Source organism: Penicillium antarcticum (genome assembly GCF_028974205.1).
Source record: "Penicillium antarcticum strain IBT 31339 chromosome Unknown utg000010l_segment0_segment0, whole genome shotgun sequence".
Taxonomy (NCBI): Eukaryota; Fungi; Ascomycota; class Eurotiomycetes; order Eurotiales; family Aspergillaceae; genus Penicillium; species Penicillium antarcticum.
This window is the reverse complement of record NW_026695308.1, coordinates 750903-773539: the sequence shown is the minus strand read 5'-3', so window position 1 is coordinate 773539 and position 22637 is coordinate 750903. Positions and strand designations below refer to the sequence as shown.

At 47.9% G+C, this 22637-nt stretch overlaps 4 protein-coding genes across 4 annotated transcripts; all 4 read left to right on the top strand.

Annotated features, from left to right (window-relative positions):
• On the top strand, window positions 1–2908 carry N7508_011195 (uncharacterized protein; the record flags this gene model as incomplete). The annotated part of the gene is made up of 3 exons (XM_058469255.1): window positions 1–1123; window positions 2599–2793; window positions 2841–2908. The coding sequence occupies 3 exons, from the start codon at window positions 1–3 to the stop codon at window positions 2906–2908; spliced, it is 1386 nt and encodes a 461-aa protein (XP_058314233.1).
• Window positions 2909–7587: 4679 nt separating this feature from the next.
• Window positions 7588–9699, top strand: N7508_011194 (LysM peptidoglycan-binding domain-containing protein; the record flags this gene model as incomplete). Its single annotated transcript, XM_058469254.1, has 3 exons — window positions 7588–7593; window positions 8514–8701; window positions 8763–9699. 3 exons carry the CDS (start codon window positions 7588–7590, stop codon window positions 9697–9699), a joined length of 1131 nt encoding a protein of 376 aa, XP_058314232.1.
• A 3797-nt stretch (window positions 9700–13496) lies between these two features.
• Window positions 13497–14335, top strand: N7508_011193 (uncharacterized protein; the record flags this gene model as incomplete). The annotated part of the gene is made up of 2 exons (XM_058469253.1): window positions 13497–14064; window positions 14124–14335. The coding sequence occupies 2 exons, from the start codon at window positions 13497–13499 to the stop codon at window positions 14333–14335; spliced, it is 780 nt and encodes a 259-aa protein (XP_058314231.1).
• Window positions 14336–20887: 6552 nt separating this feature from the next.
• N7508_011192 (uncharacterized protein) lies at window positions 20888–22637 on the top strand (the record flags this gene model as incomplete). Its single annotated transcript, XM_058469252.1, has 2 exons — window positions 20888–21194; window positions 21256–22637. Coding segments are annotated over 2 exons (1689 nt in total), but the record flags the coding sequence as incomplete, so codon positions are not given.

Here is a 22637-nt window from a genome sequence, read left to right as displayed (position 1 = left end):
ATGTCACTTCCATATCAAGACCTCGAGGCCCTGGACACTGGATCCAGCTCCAGCGCCTCCGGAGGCATCATACTAGGCTCTTCCGACCAATGGAGAACCTGGTATAGCACAATCAAGGTCACCGCTAAGAGCCTTGGTGTGTGGAAGTATCTGGATCCAGATGCTTCCAATCCAGAGAAGATTCCTGAGGAACCCCGAGAAACACAGCCTGGCGACGCCCAGGAGGGAGCTCAGGAAATCATAGACCTGACGGATGATAATTACAAGGTCTTTCAGCGCCTGCTTGCCCATCAAGACCGCCAAACCCTTCAATTCAGGTGGACACAGCGAAATTTGGACCGAATTGGCCAGCAAATCCGACGAACTGTTGCTACCAGCCACCAACATCTCATCGCCGATATCGAGGACCCTCGAACGCTTCTTAAAGCGCTTAAGGACCGTTTCTCCCCTTCTTCCGAAATTGAACGCATGTTGGAATTGCGAGTGAGATGGTTGAACAAGGCAAGGTCGTGTCCAAAGGACTCGCAGGTGGATGCGTGGCTCACAGAATGGGAAAGTCTATACACGGAAGCCGTTAGCGCTCAAGTCCCTGATACCACCAACCCCCGTGTGGCAGTATATGACTTTCTCTGTGCCGCTCGTCCGCTAGACGAGAATTTCTATTTTTATACCTACCAGAAGGTCTTTAAGGAGACCAAGGAGGATAAGGATGTCTCATTCACCGCCGTTATCAACGCTTTCCGTCAGCTCCGCGCAACCTCACAGAAGAAGAGGAGTGGAAAGGAGTCCGCAGTGGGATTCGCCACCTTAGATGGTCAGAAAGAAGCTGGATCAACACCAGCGCAGTCAAACCGGCAAAAATCTGCTAAGCAACTCCCGGACTGTGCCTGTGGACAGAATCACTACTTCCAGTCATGTCCATACCTTGTTGTATCTGCACGGCCGTCCGGCTGGAGACCAGATCCTGCCATCGGAAGGAAAATCCCAGAAAACATCAAAAAGCTCAGTCCATTTGCCAGAGCAAAAGCGGAAAAGCTCTATGAAGAAGTGAACTCGAAGAAGAGTGTCAACTTTGCAAACGTGGACTCAGACGAAGACACCGGCCTAGGATTCTTCACGTATGGTGTCGCTCAACCGCGAGACCATGCTAGCAATAACCAGAATACCCATCGGCCAGTCCCGTACGCTTTCTTCACTCATAACGCCGAAAATCCACTTAAAAGTGCCTGGCTGGTCGACTCCGCAGCCAACCGTCATATAACCAACAACCGTGAAGCTTTCATTTCGTTTACGGAAACCAACGGTAGTGTCCAGGTTGGAGACACCCAAACGGGCGTACACGGAGTTGGAACAGTGAAGATCTGGGGGAGAAATCCAGAAACAGACTGGAAAGTCCCTTTGACGGTGGAGAATGTCCGTTATTCGCCAGGTTTCCACACCAGCCTGCTATCTGTGGGATTGATGAAGAAGAAAGGCGTAATTTGGGATACACAAAAGGAGGCTATCGGGACCGTATCCGGAAGACTGGTTGCGAGAGTGAAGGAATGGGACGGGCTATTCATGCTAGACCAGGCTCAATTTTCATCGCCAGCAGCATTTAGCACCCATCCACGCCGTTCAACCGTACGTCTCACATCCAAAGCCACTCCAAAACGTTGGCATCAACGCCTGGCCCATATGTACGAGCAGAGGGTCGAAAAGCTCGCTGAGATGGCGGATGGTATCGAACTCACATCGCAAACGCGCACGGAAGAAGACCCGGAGCACTGCGAGACGTGCCAGCTGACAAAAGCCACCCGACAAGTCTCCCGACGGGCCCAAACACCAGTGTATGGGCCCTCGGACGTGTTCATTTCGATCTCATTCAGATCAAGGAAGGGTTCAATGGTGATCGATGGATCACTCACTTCTACCTTGATGGTATCCGCTATCACCATGTGGAGACGCACGCGCAGAAAAGTGGCTGCCAGGATGCAGTACGGAGATTCGTTGCCATTCTTCGTAACTGGTTCAACCTGCCAATACGGGCATTCCACTATGACAACGAACGTTCAGCAGGCCGAACCGTACAACAGTATCTTGAAGACTGTGGGTTTGTTGTCATACACAGTCTGGTGGGCACACCCGAGATGAATAGCTACGCGGAACGATCTGGGGGGGTGATCATCTTAGCCTCACGTTCACTGCTTCAAGTCTCCCACCTCCCACGGTCTCTCTGGCCCGAAGCTGTACATGCAGCGGTATATATACTAAACAGATCGCCCACGAAGCTACCGGACGGACGCTGGATTATTCCGCAGTAGGAGTTCCACCGGCAGGGAACAGGCATCCAGATCCCTATCAACCTCTCCAATCTTCGTATTTACGGTTGCCGCACGTACGTACGCATTCAGGGCATTCCTCAGTCCGATAAGATGCATCCGCAAGCTGAAATTGGCTATCTCACTGGCTATAAAACGACGAACGTCTGGCGTGTGTGGTTCCCTAGGCTTAACATGGTAAAGCTGGTACGGGACGCTAAATTCGACGGGAATCTTAGCTTTAAACATCATGAACACACTCAAAGACCAGCTCTCGAGCTCGTTCCAGAAGCTACAGAAGTCATACAGGAAGACGAGCTTGATCTTCAGCTCGAACAGGCTCTTCAACGACTCTCAACCCAGTCACAAGACCTTGCGACGCCTCAAACTCAGGCTACACCATCTCCTATCCCAGAGATCCAGCGGGCCGCAACCCCGCAGGAAAACATTGAGAAGGAACTGCATGCAGCCGAATCGGAGTTTTCACCTGCATGTTCATCTCCAGTGCACTCACAAGCTCATTCAGAGCCACCAATCCAGTTGTCACTGCCCTCACCGCCAGCGAGGCAGCTCACACCGTCTTCAACACCATCCCAGATACCATCTGAACACATACATTCGCTCCCGACAACGCTAGGGCAGCCCATTCAAGCCTCGACGCCGCCAGCGCCGGCCCGAGCATTCTCAGATCCACCAACATATCCGCAATCGGCTGCTCCAATCAGATTTCCATCAGTCCACGAACCTTCATCTCAATCCTATTCCTCTCCGTTGAATCAGCGTACGGCACCGTTAACGGAACCATCAGCTATCCCAGGCAGCTTCCCAGCGGACACGACTGTGCCTCTAATTAACTTTCAGCCACCACATCAGCGTCAAGAAGGGATATCAGAAGAGAATATCGTGGAGGGAAAACGAAAGCGAAAGCCACCTTCAGACCCATACCTCGCCAGCTATTTCACGCAAGATAACGAGGAAGATCAAGAAGGGGTCTTAGCTGCCTTTGCCACTGCAATTTCTGCACCAAGGCCTAATCAGCACCGAATGCATCGGGATGATCTGCCGCCTGAACCCCAGAACTGGAAACAAGCTGTTGGCCACACATTCAGTGAAGGCTGGTTGGCTGCAGCAGGTCTCGAAATTGAATCCTTGCGGATACGAGGTACATTCACCACCGGCAGACGGCCCCAAGACCGTAGCGTTCAAGTGCTGCCTCTCACCTGGGTCTTCACCTACAAGTTTGACAGCAATGGCTTTCTCCAGAAGCTTAAAGCTCGCATTTGCGTACGTGGAGATCTTCAAGCCATCAACTCGGAAGAGAAACGAGCCGCAACCTCGCAGCTCGCACAGCGAGATCCATCTTCGCCCTTGTTGCCGCATTCGACTTAGAAACTATGCAACTGGATGCCGTGAATGCATTCCTGAATAGCACACTCGATGAGGAGGTCTATACTCAGATGCCGGAAGGATTCACGGATAAAGAGAGCTGCTGGAGGTTGAATAAGGCCCTTTATGGTCTGCGGAAGTCCCCGAGGCTCTGGCAACAAGAGGCCACTCGAGTACTGGAAAAGCATGGCTTCGAAGCCGTTCCAGAAGATCTCTGCCTTTTCACTCGCAGCGGTATCATCGTATTCTTCTATGTCGACGACATCATCATCGTCTACCACTGCTCGAAGTCGAACGAGGCTATTCAGCTCCGTACGCAGCTCCAGAGGCACTGGGAGCTTCGCGATATCGGAGAAGCTACCTGGTTCCTTGGGATTCGAATTCTGCGCGACCGACAACAGCATAAGCTTTGGCTCTGTCAAGACTCCTATTTCTCATCAGTAGCGGCTCGCTACCATCTGTCTAGCGGTCGGAAATACCACTCACCGTTACCTGTGGAACGCCTCACAGCGTTCACTGGTCAAGCTACAGCTGCGCAAATCCACGGATTTCAACAGAAGGTTGGATCCGTCCTCTATGGGACCATCATCACCCGTCCGGACGCTGCGAAGTCTGCTAGCCACCTTGCCGAATTCCTCACTAATCCCGGACCGCAACACCTTGAAGCAGCCAACCGGCTCATCCGTTACCTCGACTCCACTCGTTACTTCGCCCTCGAGTATCGTCCAACACATGACCTCGAGCCTGCTCTCCAATTCTCTAGCAATGCATCGTTCGGCGACCACACGGACCGCAAGAGCTCGGAAGGATACCTCTGCAAGCTATTCGGAGGGGCAGTCGACTGGAAAGCTGGAAAGCAACGGACCGTGACGACTTCTACCACAGAGGCAGAGAGAGCTACTGGCTCTATCGGAGGCAGCCAAATCGGCTCTCTGGTGGAAACGTCTCCTCGCCGCTGTCAATCTCGAATATCAGGACTCGGAAGCGATAGAAATCCAGTGCGACAACGCCCAGACCGTGGGCCTTCTTACAAAAGAGACGTCGCAGCTAAGCACTAAGCTTCGCCACGTCGACATTCACCACCACTGGCTTCGACAGGCCGTACAAGCCGGAAGGGTCACTATCCGCTGGGTTCCCACGAAGGATATGGACGCAGACGGACTCACGAAGCTCCTCTCTACCCAGAATCACGGCAAATTCATGCGATCCCTTGGACTCACGGACATACAGCACCTTATAACATGAGGTGGAAGTGAGAGAAGAAGGTCGCACTCAACAGTGCGTGCTCAGGCATACGGTGGCTGCTGGGGGGGTGTGTCGACCAAAGAGAGTCGCAACTTTACTAGTGCGCCCGAGGAATATTCAGCGCCCCCATAAGCCGACTTCAACCATGGTTCGTAAGGCCCTCAACGACCTTACTAAGCCCACATGCCATTTATTCTGTATTTTCTATAGTATCTAAAAATCACACTCTCAAGTACTCAATTGGCTATGCCCGTACTAGTCCGTACTGTAACGACAACGTTCCGACATTATGGGTAGTCCACTGACTAATCGAATGGCAGGAAAAGCTTAAAAGTCCAGAACAATCTGTCGGATTGACAGATACTGGTATGTGCTAGTAATGAGGTGTTTTATTGAGGTGCTTTATTGAGGTGCATTGATGTTGTTCTATCTGGATCTTGCTGTTGAAGCGTTAACAGATCTCAGGAGTCGTTCCTAGCGTGTTACGACGCTGGTATGCCGAGCGTACCCCGTTTACCATACAGAGACAGAGACAGAATGGGTACTTGATGAATATCCCCTGTTCTTAGTGGTAAAATACCACCCCTCAGTTCGACAGTTCTAATGCTGGGTTGACCTGGATCATTCCATCTTCCATCACATACTGATCATTGATTGGTACTTGGTAGACAAATCACTGCGTCCGGGTGGAACTGAACGCTTCAATACGTTTGACAGACCTCTTGGGAAGAAAATCTTGCATCCTTCTAGAGGGGATCATTGGATACTCTTCTCATCTCGTAATAGTTGTCTACATGACATAAGTTAGATTAGGGTTCGAGAAACCTGCTTTGGAGCCTATAACGGAATGCTATTGATTGTATTGGTACCATTGCCTTAAGTTGCGGACGGAGCTCGAGAACGTGGCATAAGTGATGATGCAGATACCCGGGTTCCATGAAGGCACGGAAGCTTCAACGTAATATAGTTAATAGCCACCTGACTCACACAGCCAAACTCATGCAGTAGCTTGTGGAAACCGATGTAAGACCCTAACTTGCTAGATCTTCCTTTATACTAAATTTATAACGTAGATAACGACGTTACAATTAATTACGAAAATCTCGACAACTACCCCGCCCGCAGCCGCTCCTCCTGGTCCCCATGTCGGCCAAAGTATAGCTGTACATCCCAAGCGGTTCTATAGGCTTCAGCCTTGGCCCAGGCGCTTTCCAGAGCCAATTGTCGGGAAGTTTGGAACAGGTTCTGGAGAAACTTCCACGTTCGATGGCGTGACCTACATGTACCACCCGAACAGTGTTGAGATCCACGAATGTTGCTGATGACTGTGGATTATTTCAAGCCATTGAAGGACTCGACCGATAACTAGCGTAGGATATCAGAAGTGAGGGGGCCTTTGGTTTGTGGTAGATTAAGCCCGAAGCTCTGCGAGAATCATAGTACGGATGGGCTTTGGAGAATTCTTTTGTTGAGGTGTCGCTTTGTTTGACAATATTTCTAGCTGGAATAAAGAAGCACACAAGATAGAAGAGGCCCAATAGAAAAGTTTCGCGAAACCGATCCGCTTCGTGAGATGACAGTGGTGAGAGTGATAAATGCCAGGGTTCATAAGCCAATTTCCCTGGTAGAACTAACTGCTTCTAATGCACTAGGTTTATCATATATAGATTGTGTTACCGGACATGAGCTAGTAACAAATCGAAATCTCCACAGGTTACAATTATTAGCCGATCTTGATGTCTTAAATATGAAATATAATTACTAAAAGGTGGCCTTGGATTACCATTGTTCTTTTGGAGATTTATGATTTGTTTTATATATCTACGCACACCAACAAGTAATGTGGTAACGTTAGATAAAAATGTTAAGTGGATCGGGTGACCTCCAACGTAAATCCTAAGTAGTTGCTGGCCAACTGTGTCGAACAAGTGTTCAAAGACGTGATAACAAATACAGATAAGAGGCAAGCACGCAAAGATGATACACGGGCAAGAGTAGCCTGTAGAAGCTGTTAAGAAAGGCCGGTTGCATGCAGCAGATATATTTTACTAGACTACAGCCTAGTTCTCGCTCGAACGACATCCCGACGGCCGATGAGGAGACTTTCTAGAGCAAGTCGTATAACCTCGTTCCCTTTTCTAAAAGCGTCCCCGCTGATGATCAAATCAGTACAATGTAACCTCATGTAGGAGTGTGTGGAGTCGTTCCGCATCTGCTGGACATCCTCATCAGATCATTGTATTACTTTCCCAGCCAAGCTAATAATGCACCCTTCCTAACTTGGTTAAGACCTTGTGGACCGATCTGTCAAGTGTAAGCAATAAATGTATCTTCGTCAAAATCCACTATATTTGTACCGAGGAAGAGCCTAGCTGGAAACAACTAAGACCACGTCAAGCTTATGAGCCTGCGTATAGACCTGGCAGACTTTAGGGAGATAGCTATTTACCAATATCTTTAGTTCAGTTATTAACTTGGTCATTGTCGTCTGGTTATTTTTTATTTTTTTTTATTTTTCCCACGCTTTGAATGCTTCCTAAAATATAAACTTCGAACTATAGATAGCATCATAACGTGATTACACTGTCACTTGGAAACCACTCAACAGACTCATATAGCTTCTCAAAGTCATCTTGGATTTTGGAATGCTCTCACAATGGAGGTTAGTTTCTATAGGCAAGTCTTGAGAATAATCTTGTATCTGTACGTTTCCTCTAATTTACACTGTGAGAAGACCCTCAAGTAGTAAACGCCTGTTGGCTGTATACAGCGTATTCGAGGAGCGTCACTCATGGTTGAAGAAGGCTTCAGGCTATGGCTGAAGTCAACCCCGACCATTGCCAATTTGCGTGTGAGTCCGTATTGTCTCTATTAATCTGCAGCACATCAAAATCAAGTTAGAGCTATCAGTCTGGGCTCACCCAGGTCAGAGTACTGGACTCATAATCAATGCAGTATTTGAGACGACCAGGCTGAAAGCTTAGCAGAAAATTACACTTGACGCAAATATAGTTGATGGCAAAGATTACTGACCGTATTGTTAAAGAAATGCAGCAGTCGGTACTGTAATGATTCAATGATTGAGGAATGCGTAGCTCAATTTGAGCGCGCGAATCCCGAGAGGAGACCAAGTTTAGAAACCTAGTAAGACTTTTTTCCCTCTGAAACACATGCGTGGGAGAGCTTACGGGGCCTGGGGTTAGTAATTTGCTTTGCAATCTTCTGGCGACTTGAACACAAAGTAATCTCAAGTAGAGTGCATGTATCGTGGCTAGTTCAATTTAGTAGAATCCATAGATAAGTTAAGCTACGAAAAAAATGTGTACCCAATTTGTCATTCCCAAATTACAATTGCTCGAGGTGATGTTAAGGTCGCAGCGCCGCAAAGCCATTTTCACCCAGTTGGGCTTCTCTCCATAAATGATGTCCCACCGAAGGCAAGATATAATACAGGTTTCCGTACTTATAGGCGAGGTGTCCCAACAGGGAGCTTCTGCCGAGTAATGATGTTTTATTTTTCTCTGGTATTGAGCCCCCATCGCCTGTCCTCCCCACGAACCAAAAGGGCTGACAAGTCGATAGCTTAGACGCGCAGGCAGTATATTCCTCTTGGTTGCGTTTACAATTGCGCACTCCCTCGAACGTCCCCGGACAGATGGAGCTCTCCCTCGAGATTTTGCTGGTCGAAGCAGCGACTCATATATTGCTACGCTGGGTGGCAGCGGGGAAGGATGGCCTTCGGTGAGCCAATGGATTCCGTTTACGGAGATGTAGGTGGAAAATTTATTTTTTAGAACAATTGTCTGAATGCAAATGGCTGAGATTGGATAGGTTCCAGAATAATAAGGCCATCATCAAGGCTGGCTGTGTGCAATTTGGCGCCAATAAAGTCTCGGATGAGGAAATGTCTGATCTTTCATCAAGTATTCAGTCCGTAGCTACGTTTAGCGGCGTGGACGCGCGTTTCATTCTTGCGATTGTATTACAGGAAAGTAACGGCTGTGTTCGAGTAGGAACCACCAACAATGGCGTGAGCAACCCAGGTCTCATGCAGAGCCATGGCGGCATTGGCTCTTGCGGTAACAACAAAAAGTCCCCTTGCCCCAAAAGCATAATTCTACAGATGATTAAAGACGGCACGGAAGGCACATCCTCAGGAGATGGCCTTAAACAATGCTTGGTCAAGAATGGTGGAAGTGGAGCGACCGCCTACTATCGGGCCGCTCGCTGCTACAATTCGGGTTCGGTCGCCACATCTGGAAACTTGGGACAGGGTGGTTCGACGCACTGTTATGCCTCGGATGTAGCGAACCGCCTTCTGGGATGGTCATCAGGACCGAGTACATGCAATGAGGCCACGGTTGGCAGCCTCAGTGATACCCAGTCAGCTGGTAGCTCATCTATCGACGTAACATCTTTGTTCAAACCTACTTCTGTCCCCGCCAAGAAATTTACTCACTCTACTTTGTCTTCCTTAGTTACCACTCAGTACTTCTCTAATATTGCCCAATGGGAGCCATCCACAGCGTCAACGGGCAAGCACTCCTCTACATCGTGCTCGTGGCCCAGTTCCACCACTACAGCCGCGGTCTACCCATATACCATCGCGACCTGCCTTCAGTATGCTACTGTTGGCTCCGACGACTACTGTCAGAAGATTGAGACAGCGTATGGCATCTCAGCAGTTCAGCTCAGAGACTGGAATCCGGGCTTGGACGAGGCTTGCACGAATCTTTGGTGTGGATATAGATACTGCGTAAAAGCTTAGAGGGCCATGTCAATGCATCATGCATGATTATACCTCAATGAGTTGGATCCTAAACCATATAACACACTAGGCTGAGTGCGGATTCGTATTTTAGTCCAGTTGGGAAATCAACTCAATGACGAAATGGAACGGCGAGTGCAGAGGAGACTTTGGGTGGGATTGGGCATGAGTCAACTGTGTGAACGTGTTCTATATCTTGTTTTTTAGAAATATTTTGAAGCAATATCAATCATCTCTTGGAGGACAAGACGTGTACTTGTCCAGCGAAAATCTCAGAGGTAAACATTTATGTCCGGTGTGATAGTGACAAAGCAGCCTGATATTCCTCGATTTAGATATCATGACGCTTGCTTTCTATCACTACTAACCCATGGCTGAGCCATGTGACTTAAATTTGCAACGGGGCTGCCTACGCAAGAGGGCCAAATGTGGCGTGTCGCCGAAAGGGACCAGAGTTTACCCTAAAATTGTGTGGTTTAACGTTAGGTCTCAATGGGGATTTAATAGGAGCATCCATAGCGTGTAATAAAAAAATAACAAAAAAGCAAGTATGGCCAAGTTGAGACTGGACAAAAATGTTGATAAAGTAGCTATCTCCCCTAAAATTTCCCAGCGTTATGCGCAGACTCATGAGCTTCACGTGGTCTTAACGATTCCAGCTTAGCTATGCCTCAGTACAAACATTGTGGATTTTGTTACTCTTCCGAGACGAAGACATCATTATTGCTTGCACTTGATACATTGGCACATAAAATATTGTCTATGTAGGTCGCAATATTACCTTGACTGGAAATGCAATTTAGCCGTCTGATGTGAATGACCCAGCAGATGTAGTTCTCCACACACTTCTACATGAGGTTACCTTTTACTGACTTGATGATGAACAGGGGCAGATTTGAAAAGCAGAATGGGTATTACGTATTGTTTTAGGGGATTACTTCATCGGCCGTCGGGAGGTCTGCTGCATGAAACTGGCTTTGCTGAACCGCTTACATAGGTCACTGTTGTCCGTTGGCAAATGTGTCCTTCTTGCAGTTTCTGTACCTCATTGTGCTTGCCTTCTGCCTACCCTTTTGATCCAGACTTCAAGCGCTTGCTCTAGAGAGTTGCCCGGAAACTGTTTGAAATTTTTATTTTGGAAGTCACACAATCGATTCAAAAGATTATACAAGGGTACTACATTAGATAGTAGAGTGTTGTAATAAGTTATATAAGATAAATCATCAAAAGTCTCCAAAAGGAGAATAACAATGAGTCAAAATTATCCTTTACTAGTCATCTCTCATGCTTGCAAGACACACCATTGTTATCTATGGAGATTTGGACTCATTACTGGCTCATGTTCAATAACACAGTTCATATATTATACACCTGGTGCATTGGAAGTAATTAATTTTTCCGATGAAATTAGCTTGTGGACCCTGGCACTTACCACTCTCATCACTATCACCTTAATGAAGTTTGAAGCTTCTTTAGCACGACTGAAAATATTGCCAAACAATGCGAAAATATGTACAAAAGAATTTTCTAAAGCCCATCCATACAGTACTCGCCGAGCTTCGCGGCTCAGTCTACCGCCAAAAGCCCCTTACTTCTGATACGCCACGCTACCTATTGGTCGAGTACTTCATTTTCTAAAAGCAATCCACAATTATCAGCAGCCAGCATTGCTGGGAACTAGCACGACATGGGAGGTAGATCACAATATCCGACATGGAAGTGTGCTATGGAATGCGTCATGGCCAAGGCTAGAGCCTATAGAGACACTTAGAATGGACAGCTATACTTGGGCTGACATGGGGACCAGGAGGAGTCGCCGCGGACGGGATGGCTGTCAATATTCGTAATCAGTTGTAACATCATTATCTATATTGTAAATATAGCCTCAAGGAAGACCTACCAAGGTTGATTTCCCAATCGGTCTCTCCGAGCCAATATGTGGTTATTACACGATATTATGTTGAAGCCCGTTTGTCTAAATCATGACCTATGTCATGTCCTTAAGCTTTTCTCGCACCTAACGACAAAGAGGCCCATATAATTGAGAGCATTTCATCAGGGACTCCAAAGCAATTTTTTGGACCCTGATCAATGTTATTTAGACAGCAAAATCGATGTGAAAGATGGATTCAACGATCCTTGTACTGTAGAATGCCCCAAGGTTGTCTTTGGAGGAAGTACGTCAAAAATATTGAAGCGCTCAGTTTCTCCTCAGGATGTTCGTCTGCAAAAGTGCGCGATAGAAGATGGAAATCACCCGGGATGATCAGGTGTTGCAGTTTCGGCAGACTCTTTGCACCACTAAAGCTTACGCTATCGAATTGCATCGAACTGCTGGTCTACTCTGTCACAGCCTGTCTACACAAAAAAGATGCCAAAGGCGAGTCGTCATGCCATTATAACATCAAAGTATCCCATAAGCCAAACGCGGGAGGTTTGTAACCGTCAATCTGTTCCGCGTCGCTGGCACAGTGGCTTCATCGCAAGTGATAGCGTCGCAAAAAGGGGCACCCACGTCAGCCTCGATAATCGGGCTTTCGATCGCGGACTGTCAAGATTCTTTTCTCTTTTTTTAATTTTTATTTTATATTTTCTTTCAAGCAACAGCAAAAAATGGTGAGACTCTAGCGAAACAGGCGATTTATTTGAATCTTTGGCCTGCAGACCATTGAGTGAAGATAATACCGCCGTTTTTCCTTCCCAAAGACTGAGAATCTTGGACGTCGCTTCGCAAGAGTGATAACAGTCGAGATAATCGAAGGGACACTTCCTTATCCAGTAATAAGGCGTTGTCACCTCGCTTTATCTTTGACATGATTCTTACCTTACAACTCAGGGTTAGTCCAATTGTGGTTGGAGATGCCAGCACGTGCTACCAAAAAGGATCTCGCTAATTGGAAGTTTTCTAGTGTCTGAAACATATCATGTCATGCTATCAAAAACAGCTAGGTCTTCCCCTTCGGATTGAAGGCATATCTGTGGCTTGATAGACGCCTCTCCAATTACAGTCCACCAGGATCACCCCACAGCAGCATGGGCAGATCGGATCAGATACAGCCTAAGCGCATTGAATTTCTGTAGATACAACCTATATTCGTCTATTTGCTTGCAAGCCTACTCCTAGAATGAAGACCATAAGAGACTTCTTGAGAGGCTCTAAGATTAGCTCCCAAGGGTGCCTACATGCACCTGATGTTGCCAGGAAGTTGTATAAGACAAGCTTGGCCGCCAGCGTTCTTCGTAGAGAATGACACAAGGAAACTACCCTGGATAATACGAAGAAAAGCAGTGGTGAGGCTTGGCTCTCCTTTCATGACAAGATGTTGCATCATTACGAGGGAATAGTGCATACAGACTACAGACTCTGTGCCAGAAACATAAGTATTATAAAGTAGCAACATGCCATCAAGTTTACATAATTTTGAAAGAGTTTTCTTCTAGCTTGGGAGCCATTTCTGGGTCAATGTTTCAGATCTACACTCACGTAATCATAACGTAGCCGAGTTCACTCAACATTTACAAATACTTATCTTTGTAGCCCGGCTCAATCGTCACATAATACACTAGTGACGTAGGACTATGGGTCGCCAAATGATGTATCGAATTGAAGAAAAATTTTAAAAGGTCAGAAGGATCCAAGGAAATCCTCGACTTCGGTAAAGCCCCCATGTTCTATCTTCCCTGCTATTTCTCCAAATCTGCAAACTGCCAGCCGAATCAGCCTGTAAATGGACAACTTGGATAACGGGACTTCGTCGCAAGATGGGTTCCCCACTGTCGTCTCTATTTCTAGAGCCATGCAAGCAAACCCCTGCCATCAAAACAGCACCTGTCACGAAAACACCCCAGAAGCTGCGTTTCAGCCTGCCAGAGAACCGTACAAAGCTTCGGTTATCTCCGAGGGCTTCTTGCCCACAGAAGAGATGTTACGGTCTGCTCTCGCCGATGCTCAGTCACAGCAAGGAGTTCTGCAGACCGAGACAAGCTTGGCTAGGATTTTAGGAGAACAGCTTTTGAGTGATGCACTGGCTACCAAGGTTGCAGATTTGCTGAGCAAGCCTAAGCCTCAAGTCCTGGAAGCCGACGAACAACTTGGTGAAGTTGACGAAGAAGAGGATATTCATTGGCTTGATCTCATTCAGGAGCCGCAATTCGAGCCTCAGTGTCAAGATAACGGAAACTATCAATGTCATATCCTGAAGCGCAATGCACTAGTTCAGATATCTGCCTGGGATCACGACCTGGTTTTCACGTGTCGACAACTTTTTTACACCCAAACCTACTTATGTGACATGTTGGCTGAACGAGACACTCTGGAATCCATGGCCAAGAGCTTGTCGACTTGCAATCAAATTGCTTCCGACTGTAAGGAGGGAGCCCCACTACCACATAGCTTTCCAATGACTGACTGATGGAGAATCTAGTTATCAAGACGAACCAGACTACGCTCGTACAAATTACTAGCAGATTGCAGCCCCTTGAGGAAAGATTGAGCCAATTGGCTTGGACACACCAGGCACCTCTTTCCAGGCTCCAGTGCGATAGCACGAGTGAAGAGGATCCAGCACCCAAGCAAGACGAGACAGCCAGTGATCCTATTGCAGAAAAAGAGAACACAGCGAAACAAGAAGGTTAGACATAGTATTACAATCCGATTAAATGGAAATAGCTGACAGCATGGCGCAGAGCTGCCTTGTTTACGCCGATGGACTTCGCAGCATCTCAAATTCCTCCTGCCCTGGTACAAAAACCATGAGCACCTACCAGATGACATGATCGAGAAACTATTCCAAAGAGATTTTTGTCACTATCGAAGCTGCGGTGCGATTCGCGCTGCTGTTAAACGGGAAGCAAAGAAAAATCGCAAATGGCACGGGGAGAAAAAGCGAGCGACCCGGAGAACGGCAGAGCCTGAACCTGTCTCGCTTCAGACTACGCCAGTCTCTCTCAAGGCTCAACTCCCCTGAAACACACAGACATCGGGTATATTGGCAGAATGGAAGTCAGAGACTGAACAAAGCTAGATTCCGTGAGCCTTGACGAAGAAGTACCGTTACTGTTTATGTAAAATCCAAGCAGCTGCGCACCGGAAACGCTGCGCCAAAATTCCACGACAATGAGATGGGCCATTCACCCGTCCCCGGATCTGAGAGATCTCGTTAGCAGAATCAAAACCTTAGTGCTTTGCGAAAAAGCAGGTCTAAGGGGATTGTCACATATGATGGATTCCTGAACCATTTGTGCGACAGTTTTTAATGATCATCCCCATGGACATGATGGAAATAGCAAGACAGCTCTCATCTCTACTAAACTATAGACTGAGATGCATGAGCGGCTTTTGAACTACCAATCCTAGCTTCACAATAAAGGGAAGCTATCATTGTCATAGAATGGGAGTAATTGATCCTGTTTTCCAAGCTAGGATCTCAAGTCGTAAGCCGCCGCGTGAATAGGTGGTTAACCACAGAATGTAATCAGGTAAAGCAGCCGTGGGAGTCAAGATAAGTCGTTATTATTGATAGAAAACATATTATCTTTTTTTTCACGACTGAAATATCGAAAGAAGAAATTTACTTCTCTACTCGCACGAATTAACAAGGCCGCCTTCGCGATATAACGTGAATGCCCTGAACTATCTATCACGCAATGTGTAAGCGACGGCGCAAAATAGTTTGACATCCACCGCTCTGACCTGCCTCGGGCACAACATATGACAATCGACAGCGAAGGCGCGTGATGATCAAGGTGCTCACTTTAGATTGAGCTTGCACGGAGCTGCAGCTAAATTGTGCAAACTACCTCCGCTCCTGGGTCTGAGCATCACTCAGTAGATGATTTCCTCCACTGGCGGGAGAAACGGCTGGCCCAAACCGCTGAAGCCCGCTCTCTTTATGCACTGTTTCTACAAATCTTAACAAACAATGGGTGCGCAAAACCTTCGTTAAATATGATTTTCACGCCGCCAGTCGTAAGTCGTGATGGAAGACCACTACCAAGAGTTTGGTGGTCGTTTATGGTTTGGGGCCTTACTGTTCTTAACGAGCCAGACTCTGTTCCTTTCTCTTACGGTCAATGTGAATGATAATTTCAATAGGAGAAGCCTGCATTTTGCGAGTGCGAAAAACCTCACCAGGCCAATTCCGACCCATTTTCCAGCTCACTTCTTTAGGAATGGAGGGTAACAATTATCACGCAGGACAGCGGCTTCTCGTATTTGACACCAATATTTCCGCTCGAGGGAACTAATCCAGCAGAAGTAATACACTCCGTGACTCTGTCTTCACCAACTTTATATCAATACCAACGCCTTTCTCTACAGTTCTATATCTCTGCGTACCAGAATCCTCATATAACAAGGCCTAAAAGTGGCATTATTTTACATACCCAAAGATTTTCCAAGAAGTATACATCAAAATAGAGTCTAAGGATACCTAGGTTCTTTTGTCAGGTAAGAACACGGATTAGATTGGGGACGTTGGAATCACTCAGGGTTTAATACATTACAGTACTACCTTCGGATACCGCACTAGATTTCGCGACAGTGGATCACCAGACATGGAATAGGCCATTTCAGGGGGAACCGATCCTTACTTGGTCATTTCCTAGAGGAAATTGCAGGATTTTTCTGCAGTTGACTATTGTGATATCACGACCAACACATTCCTCATGTCTACTGTCTTTTCTAGCAAACTGATGACAGCGGCTTTGTTATGACTGTTGTGTTGATGCCGGTACACCCACTCACGCTGGCAAATACTCTAATGTCATTCATTTGACCCGTAAAGGAATGCAACGGATTACGCCAAATGGCCCCAAAGCTAGCATAAACAAATAGCAAGATGGATCGTGGCTCTAAACAGCCTACGATGATAGCCTGGCAAACAGGAGGTTACCAAATCTGAAGTCTATCTTCTTATGTTGTAACGGATGTGTCTCCATGCAGCACACCTTTTTAATATGCATGTACGGGTATGGCCGCCCCCAGCAATTCGGGTCAAACTTTCCATTTTGCTGCCTTTTGCCTCTCAATTATGAGCAAATGTCTCTTTGGCCATTTCTAAAGATACAGTGGAACGATCCGACGGCTTACCCATACTCCAGCGAACAACTTCGTACTTTCGCTTAGATTACGCCATGTATCTTTCTGGAGACTCATTTGAGCCTCCGAGGCTGACATTCCTTTTTCCTCTGTTTTTTTTCTCTTGCCATTACTTTTCAACGGGCCGACTACCTCATCTTCCTGATTCAGGAACTTGCCTGCGAAAATAGCCCATCTCATATCCGCTCTGCTGCTGATATCGTATTAAAAACGTGTTTTCTGTGGGACCAGGCCAAGCTACGTGAGGAGCGGCTGCGGATGGGCCGGACCGTTCAGATTCCCGTACCTGGGCAGTTCACATGTAAATTGGCGTCAACTATGTATGCCCTTACCCGTCTCCTACGACCAAGTTAAAGATCTCCTTTATCCCCTTTGAGTGGGAATATTATGTATCAAAATGCCGTTCAATTTTGTCCCGATGAGAGCTACCCATTGTTGTAAGGAGCACGCACATTAGAATAACATATACTTGTTGACAGTAAGTGCTCATCAACACAAGGTTGCATTTATGAGGAACTGTAATCATGCTCTACTGTATTATATGTGCCCCCAGTGAGCTCGCACTGGGCAGCAATCCTAGCCAAGCTGTTGGGACAATGGATTCTTACCTTCTCGTGGTGTCTGGTGTTAATCCCCGTTGAGGAGACCAAAGTGAATCCGTCGTGGTTGTGCGGTCCGGCCCGGTGCGGTCGCTTCCCGCACGACCACGCCAAAATCAGAGGACAACGGGATATGAAAACCATCCTACTTCTTTTTACCCGACTCGCACTCGGGCCCAGGAACTGGTCTTGCAGTACCAGTAAAGTGGTGTCGCCCTAGAAAGAAGACAGGATACCCCTGAGCTTGCATACGGTCTGGGTTCGCATCGTGTGAGATGCTGCGAGGCGGTAGTAAATCGATGACACAGGCAGTCAAGCTAATATCGAACAGACCTCATTCAAGGCCCAGGAGTCCTCGTTAAAACTCGAACTCGACAAGGCTCGAAGATGCCGGCTCGGAAGACCTCGTTAAGGCCTAGCCACGGGCAACCTTTGATGCGGTTCCTCTTCTTGACACGGACACCACCGGGACACGGGCAGCTTCCCGGGAGATACACGGGTGTTCTGGAAGGAATTGGTATTTGGCTGGTGGCAAATGATGGACCCATTTAAGGTGATGCCACGGGCAAACCATCGATCCTGCTCAGACATCGGGGAGCTAGCTTGGTTAGTGGAAAGTGGCCGACGCACACTGCCGGACGGAGTGTATACGAGGGCTTTTTGCAAGACACGGTCGGCCTAGGGGGAGGGGTGGGGGGAGTCCTCCACAGGTAAAGTGAAACAAGATCTCAAGCTCTCGCGAGGCGTTGTGTACAATGGCAGCCACTGCGACAGGGTCGGGGCCAGCCAGGAGACAGTCTGTGTGGCCCGAGAGGACGGATGCGCGTGCCGGTGTACAAACAGCCGGGAATCAACTACCTCACTCGCACTGAGAGCCTGAGATTAGGCTAGCCTGATTGAAGCGGTTTTGTCCCAGTTGACTTGTCCGTGTTGTATGCTTAAGGAGTAACCTGAAAGACACCCAGGGTGAGAGGCTTTGTCCGCCTCAAGAATCCAGAAAGCTCGTTTGTTAGGTAAAAATCCGGGGTAGTGGTCTATAAAAGTAGGCCTGCCGAAGCTACTTTATGTCTCTTGGCCTGATGGACACGAGACTCAGATACAAGTAGCATATCGCGAGGGCAGCATCGAAGGGCCATGATGCGGCGATGGAGCTTCGAAGACTCAGAGGTTTATCCCCCACGACAGCAAGGCAACTGTTCACATCGACTGTGGCCCCGGTGGTGGACTACGCGTCCAACGTCTGGATGGACACATGCAAGGACAACGCCATAGGGGCGATCAATCGAGTCCGGGGTGGCGGTCGAGTAGCGGCCACCTCGGTATCGAAAACTGAAAGTAAAGACCTTTTCTGTGACATTGGACGCAAGATCAGGGCAGAATCCATTCTCCGCAGTTAGCAGCAATGGCACATACATTGAACATGCTAGTGGGGCTGAAATTTTACAGTATTACGCTGCTCACGAGCAACAAAGCGGCGGCTCTCACACTAAGAAACACTCGACAACAGTCGGGCCAGGAATTCGTCTGTCAAATGTACAAGTTGATGGGAAGATTGCGGAGAAATGGAAATCAGATCAAGATCCGTTGGGCCCCTGCCAGTGAAGGGAATAAATTGTTGGGCCTGGTTAAAGAGCAGGCCAGAACCGTGACCCAAGAGGACGCTCTCCTACAAGCACGAGTCCCTAGGATGAAGTCAACTACCCTGAATATCGCAAGGTCCCAAGCAGTCCCCAACAATGGCCTGCCAGAGAACGTATGGAAACACGCGAAACGAGTGGATGCAGCACTCCCAGGCAAACACACCCGGCAGCTATATGACCGATTATCGTGGAAATAAGCGAGCGTGCTGGCGCAACTCCGAACCGGCATGGCAAGGTTGAATGGATATTCCTGTCAAATCAATGTAGCACAGACGGACCAATGTGCATGTGGACAAGCAAGATAAACTTCTGAGCATTTCTTCTTTCGAGGCCGGAAGTGGACCGCACAGCGGACCTAAGCAAAAAGCCGACCGGCCTGAACCGCGACGCTAGATTCCGATCCGCTCGCACTGACATGCCAACATGCTTCAGAACTTACCCTTGGCTGGCCTGCTTATGCCTGCACCGCTTCGAACCAGAACATCCGCTATCTGCATTTGCCGTTGGGCATACTGTGTATGAGGTGAGGCGTCCACCCGTCACGGTCTGAATAACTTATATCGGCCCATTCGCGAACCGGAAGCTCTGCGACCCTTAGTGGAGTCACCGTAGCATGCACAATATGGGAGAGGTGTCCATCCATCCTAGTTCACATTCCGCCGATGGCCCATCAAACGGGTCGCAGTACCGACTGCACCGCGTTGCGCACAGTACATCAGAGTGGTCTCTCAGTGTTAAAGATATTGACTTTGACTTCGTTGCCCCTTTAGCTATCGAACGTAGTAGTGATGTCCAAACGTGTTGTCTGACTGATTGGCATCTACGTATTTTCGTATCAGAAGTTCGATAATCTCAGTAGTATCGCGTTGCTTATAATCCTAACTAATGGATGCCACGATACACCCAAATCAGACAGACACATCGACTTTGATTATGCTTTTTGGTTGTTTCTATTTTTGTTCTATTTACAGTAACACCGCTTTCCGTTCTTTCAATGTTTTGTGAAATTCACTCTATCGATTTGTCTTTATCTAGACTTGTGTTTCAAACCGGAGACGAGCAAAACCTTAAGCCAACATACATGTGCCTGGATCAATGTCTAGGGAACTATTTGCACAATGGTGAAGATGTAACTAAATTCCTCAATTTGCATTGGATCCCGAGAGTATGGTACGAACATTTGGCTGCAGAACTTGACTAACCCAAGCTTTTTTTTTCTTTGCTTTGCCCGCCCATTGTTCAATGTTTAACATTCTTGTTCTCTCATAGAGGGCCATTCGGCCTATCTGCAGGCCATTAAGATCACACCTGAAAAAATGCTCCTTTTTCATTTCTATACGAGATCCCAAACACATGTACTGAATGATGGTATCATGAGTTTCCTTACACATTGACCATGAATTTTAGAGGCTAAAGATTATCAGCCTCTATCGTAATGTTTATATATAACCGAAATGGCCCCACATTGGCAGTATGTTCAGACATGCTGATTTCCGCTTATCACAGTTGCATCATTCATATATTATATAATGAGTAGGAATTGCCATTACAATTTCAAAATTGCCTGTAGTACTAGCGAAAGGTAATAGGGCGTTTGTCACCACCATCACTGTTTAGAGGGGATATCACCCAATATCAGAGCGATCTATTGCGCTCATCCAGCGTTTGACGAAGCTGAATTTAGCTTTGGCTTATTTAATAGTTGGGCGACGCTACGCTGAGTCTAGTAAGTATGCAAGAGTCAGCCCTCTCTCCCCCTCCCCGCCAGATTCAATAGAGACCTTGATCAAGTAAAAGAGTGCTGCTGATTCCACACGCACGAGTACTGCTTACTGGTGGTTTGACAAGCAACGGAACCTACCTCAAAACAGCTTGTACATAAAGCTGCCAAAATGCGAAAGACCCCTAGCTTTTGCTTTCCATCCGGGGACTTTGCTGGCTGGAGTCAGAGGTACCTGGAGACAGACAATCCGAGTTTCAGGTACAGCGATCTACAAAAACCAGTCATCCGGCAGGCTGGGACGTGGAAGTGGAAGCCTACGGATTCTAAAAGCCAGTTGAGGCCACTTCACGGCTTCGCAGCCGTGAAAAAACAACCGGCAGCGTCGCCCTCCCCCAGGGTATGCACTCTCGAGCGGCTGCCGCCAGAAATCCTCGGTGCGTAGGCTCTATTCATAAGCAAACGGAAAGAGGTAAGGATACACTGACCCGTCTGCAGGCCATATCGTGTCCTATCTTGCATTGAATGTGCCACCGACAGGCTATTCACCTCGAAACTTAGACTTGATCTCCTGTCTTCTTAGCTCCCGCACATTACATGCGGCTACACTCGGCGTACTCTACAAGGCTATGACATTTTCGCAATCTGTGACATTTTCCAAGGCCCTCCATCACATTTCGCAGTACCCTGCGCTCGGCACCCTTGTGCGCCGCCTGGACTTCTCACACTTCACATCGGTTGGCCTGGGAAGGACGAGGCAGTCAAATGCAGAAATTCAGAATCTGACCTCGCGCACCTTGATGCTGTGCCTGGATCTGTTACCTAACTTGAGGGAATGTCTTCTACAAGAGCACCTCGAGGGTGACCTTAGCGTCGATGTGATTCGGAAGTTGTTTACTGGTCTGCCGCACCTGCGTGCCGTGGACTTCTGCGGTTGTTCCACCCGGATATTTTCCCAGGCGTTTACCGAGGCCTTGGCCACTGACAGGCCATTGTCCAACTTGCAACGGCTCTCGCTTCATGAATGCAGCACCATTTCTTCATCAGCCTTAGAATTCCTGGTATGCCATCTAACGCACCTAACACATCTCGACTTAGCCCGTACCCAAGTGAGTGATTCAGCCCTCTTGGCCATTCCAGAGACCGCTCGTATCACACATTTGAACCTGTCTCGATGCAGTCGGCTTCGATCCTCCGCCCTAGTCAAGTTTCTCACAACCCATGCTGCCGTGAGGGATTCTTTGGTGTATCTCAACCTTATGGCAGACTCGACTCCCTTCCGCCTCTCGGAATATGACTTGTTCGCCCTCCTACCAAGAATTTCGGGAACTATGCGATCTTTAAACCTAGGCGGGGCGAGAATAACTCCAGACCATGTGCCGTTTCTGGTATCTTTGACTACGCACCTGGAAGAGCTGGGCCTCAGCTCGGCTGATCTGTCGGTCAGTGATATCAGCTCGCTCTTCCTCAGCACGGTTGATGGCACCGAGCCAGGTCCCAATAGAGGCTTGCGTGTCAGCACTCTTCGCTACCTCGACCTTGCCAAGGTTCCCAAGGTGACTGCGAGGTCACTCTTTAACGAGGGCTCTTGTCTCCTATCAAACCAGAGCTGGCCGCTCCAGGTGATTGAGGTTACTGACAAAGTCACTGGCTATCTGTCTCAGCCCAGCAAGAGCCTGCAATCTTCTGTGGGCTGGAATGCGCATGAAAGCGGTCGCCGTAGCTGGTACATCCGTGATATGACCTCTTCGCCCAACCACTCAGTTGATGATGGCTCGCGGCCTTGGAAACTTGGCTCGCGACGTTGGGGAATGCGAAAGGTTCCTATGTCCTTAGGAGAAGTAGGTGGTCTATACTGTCATTATATGTTCAAAAGGTGA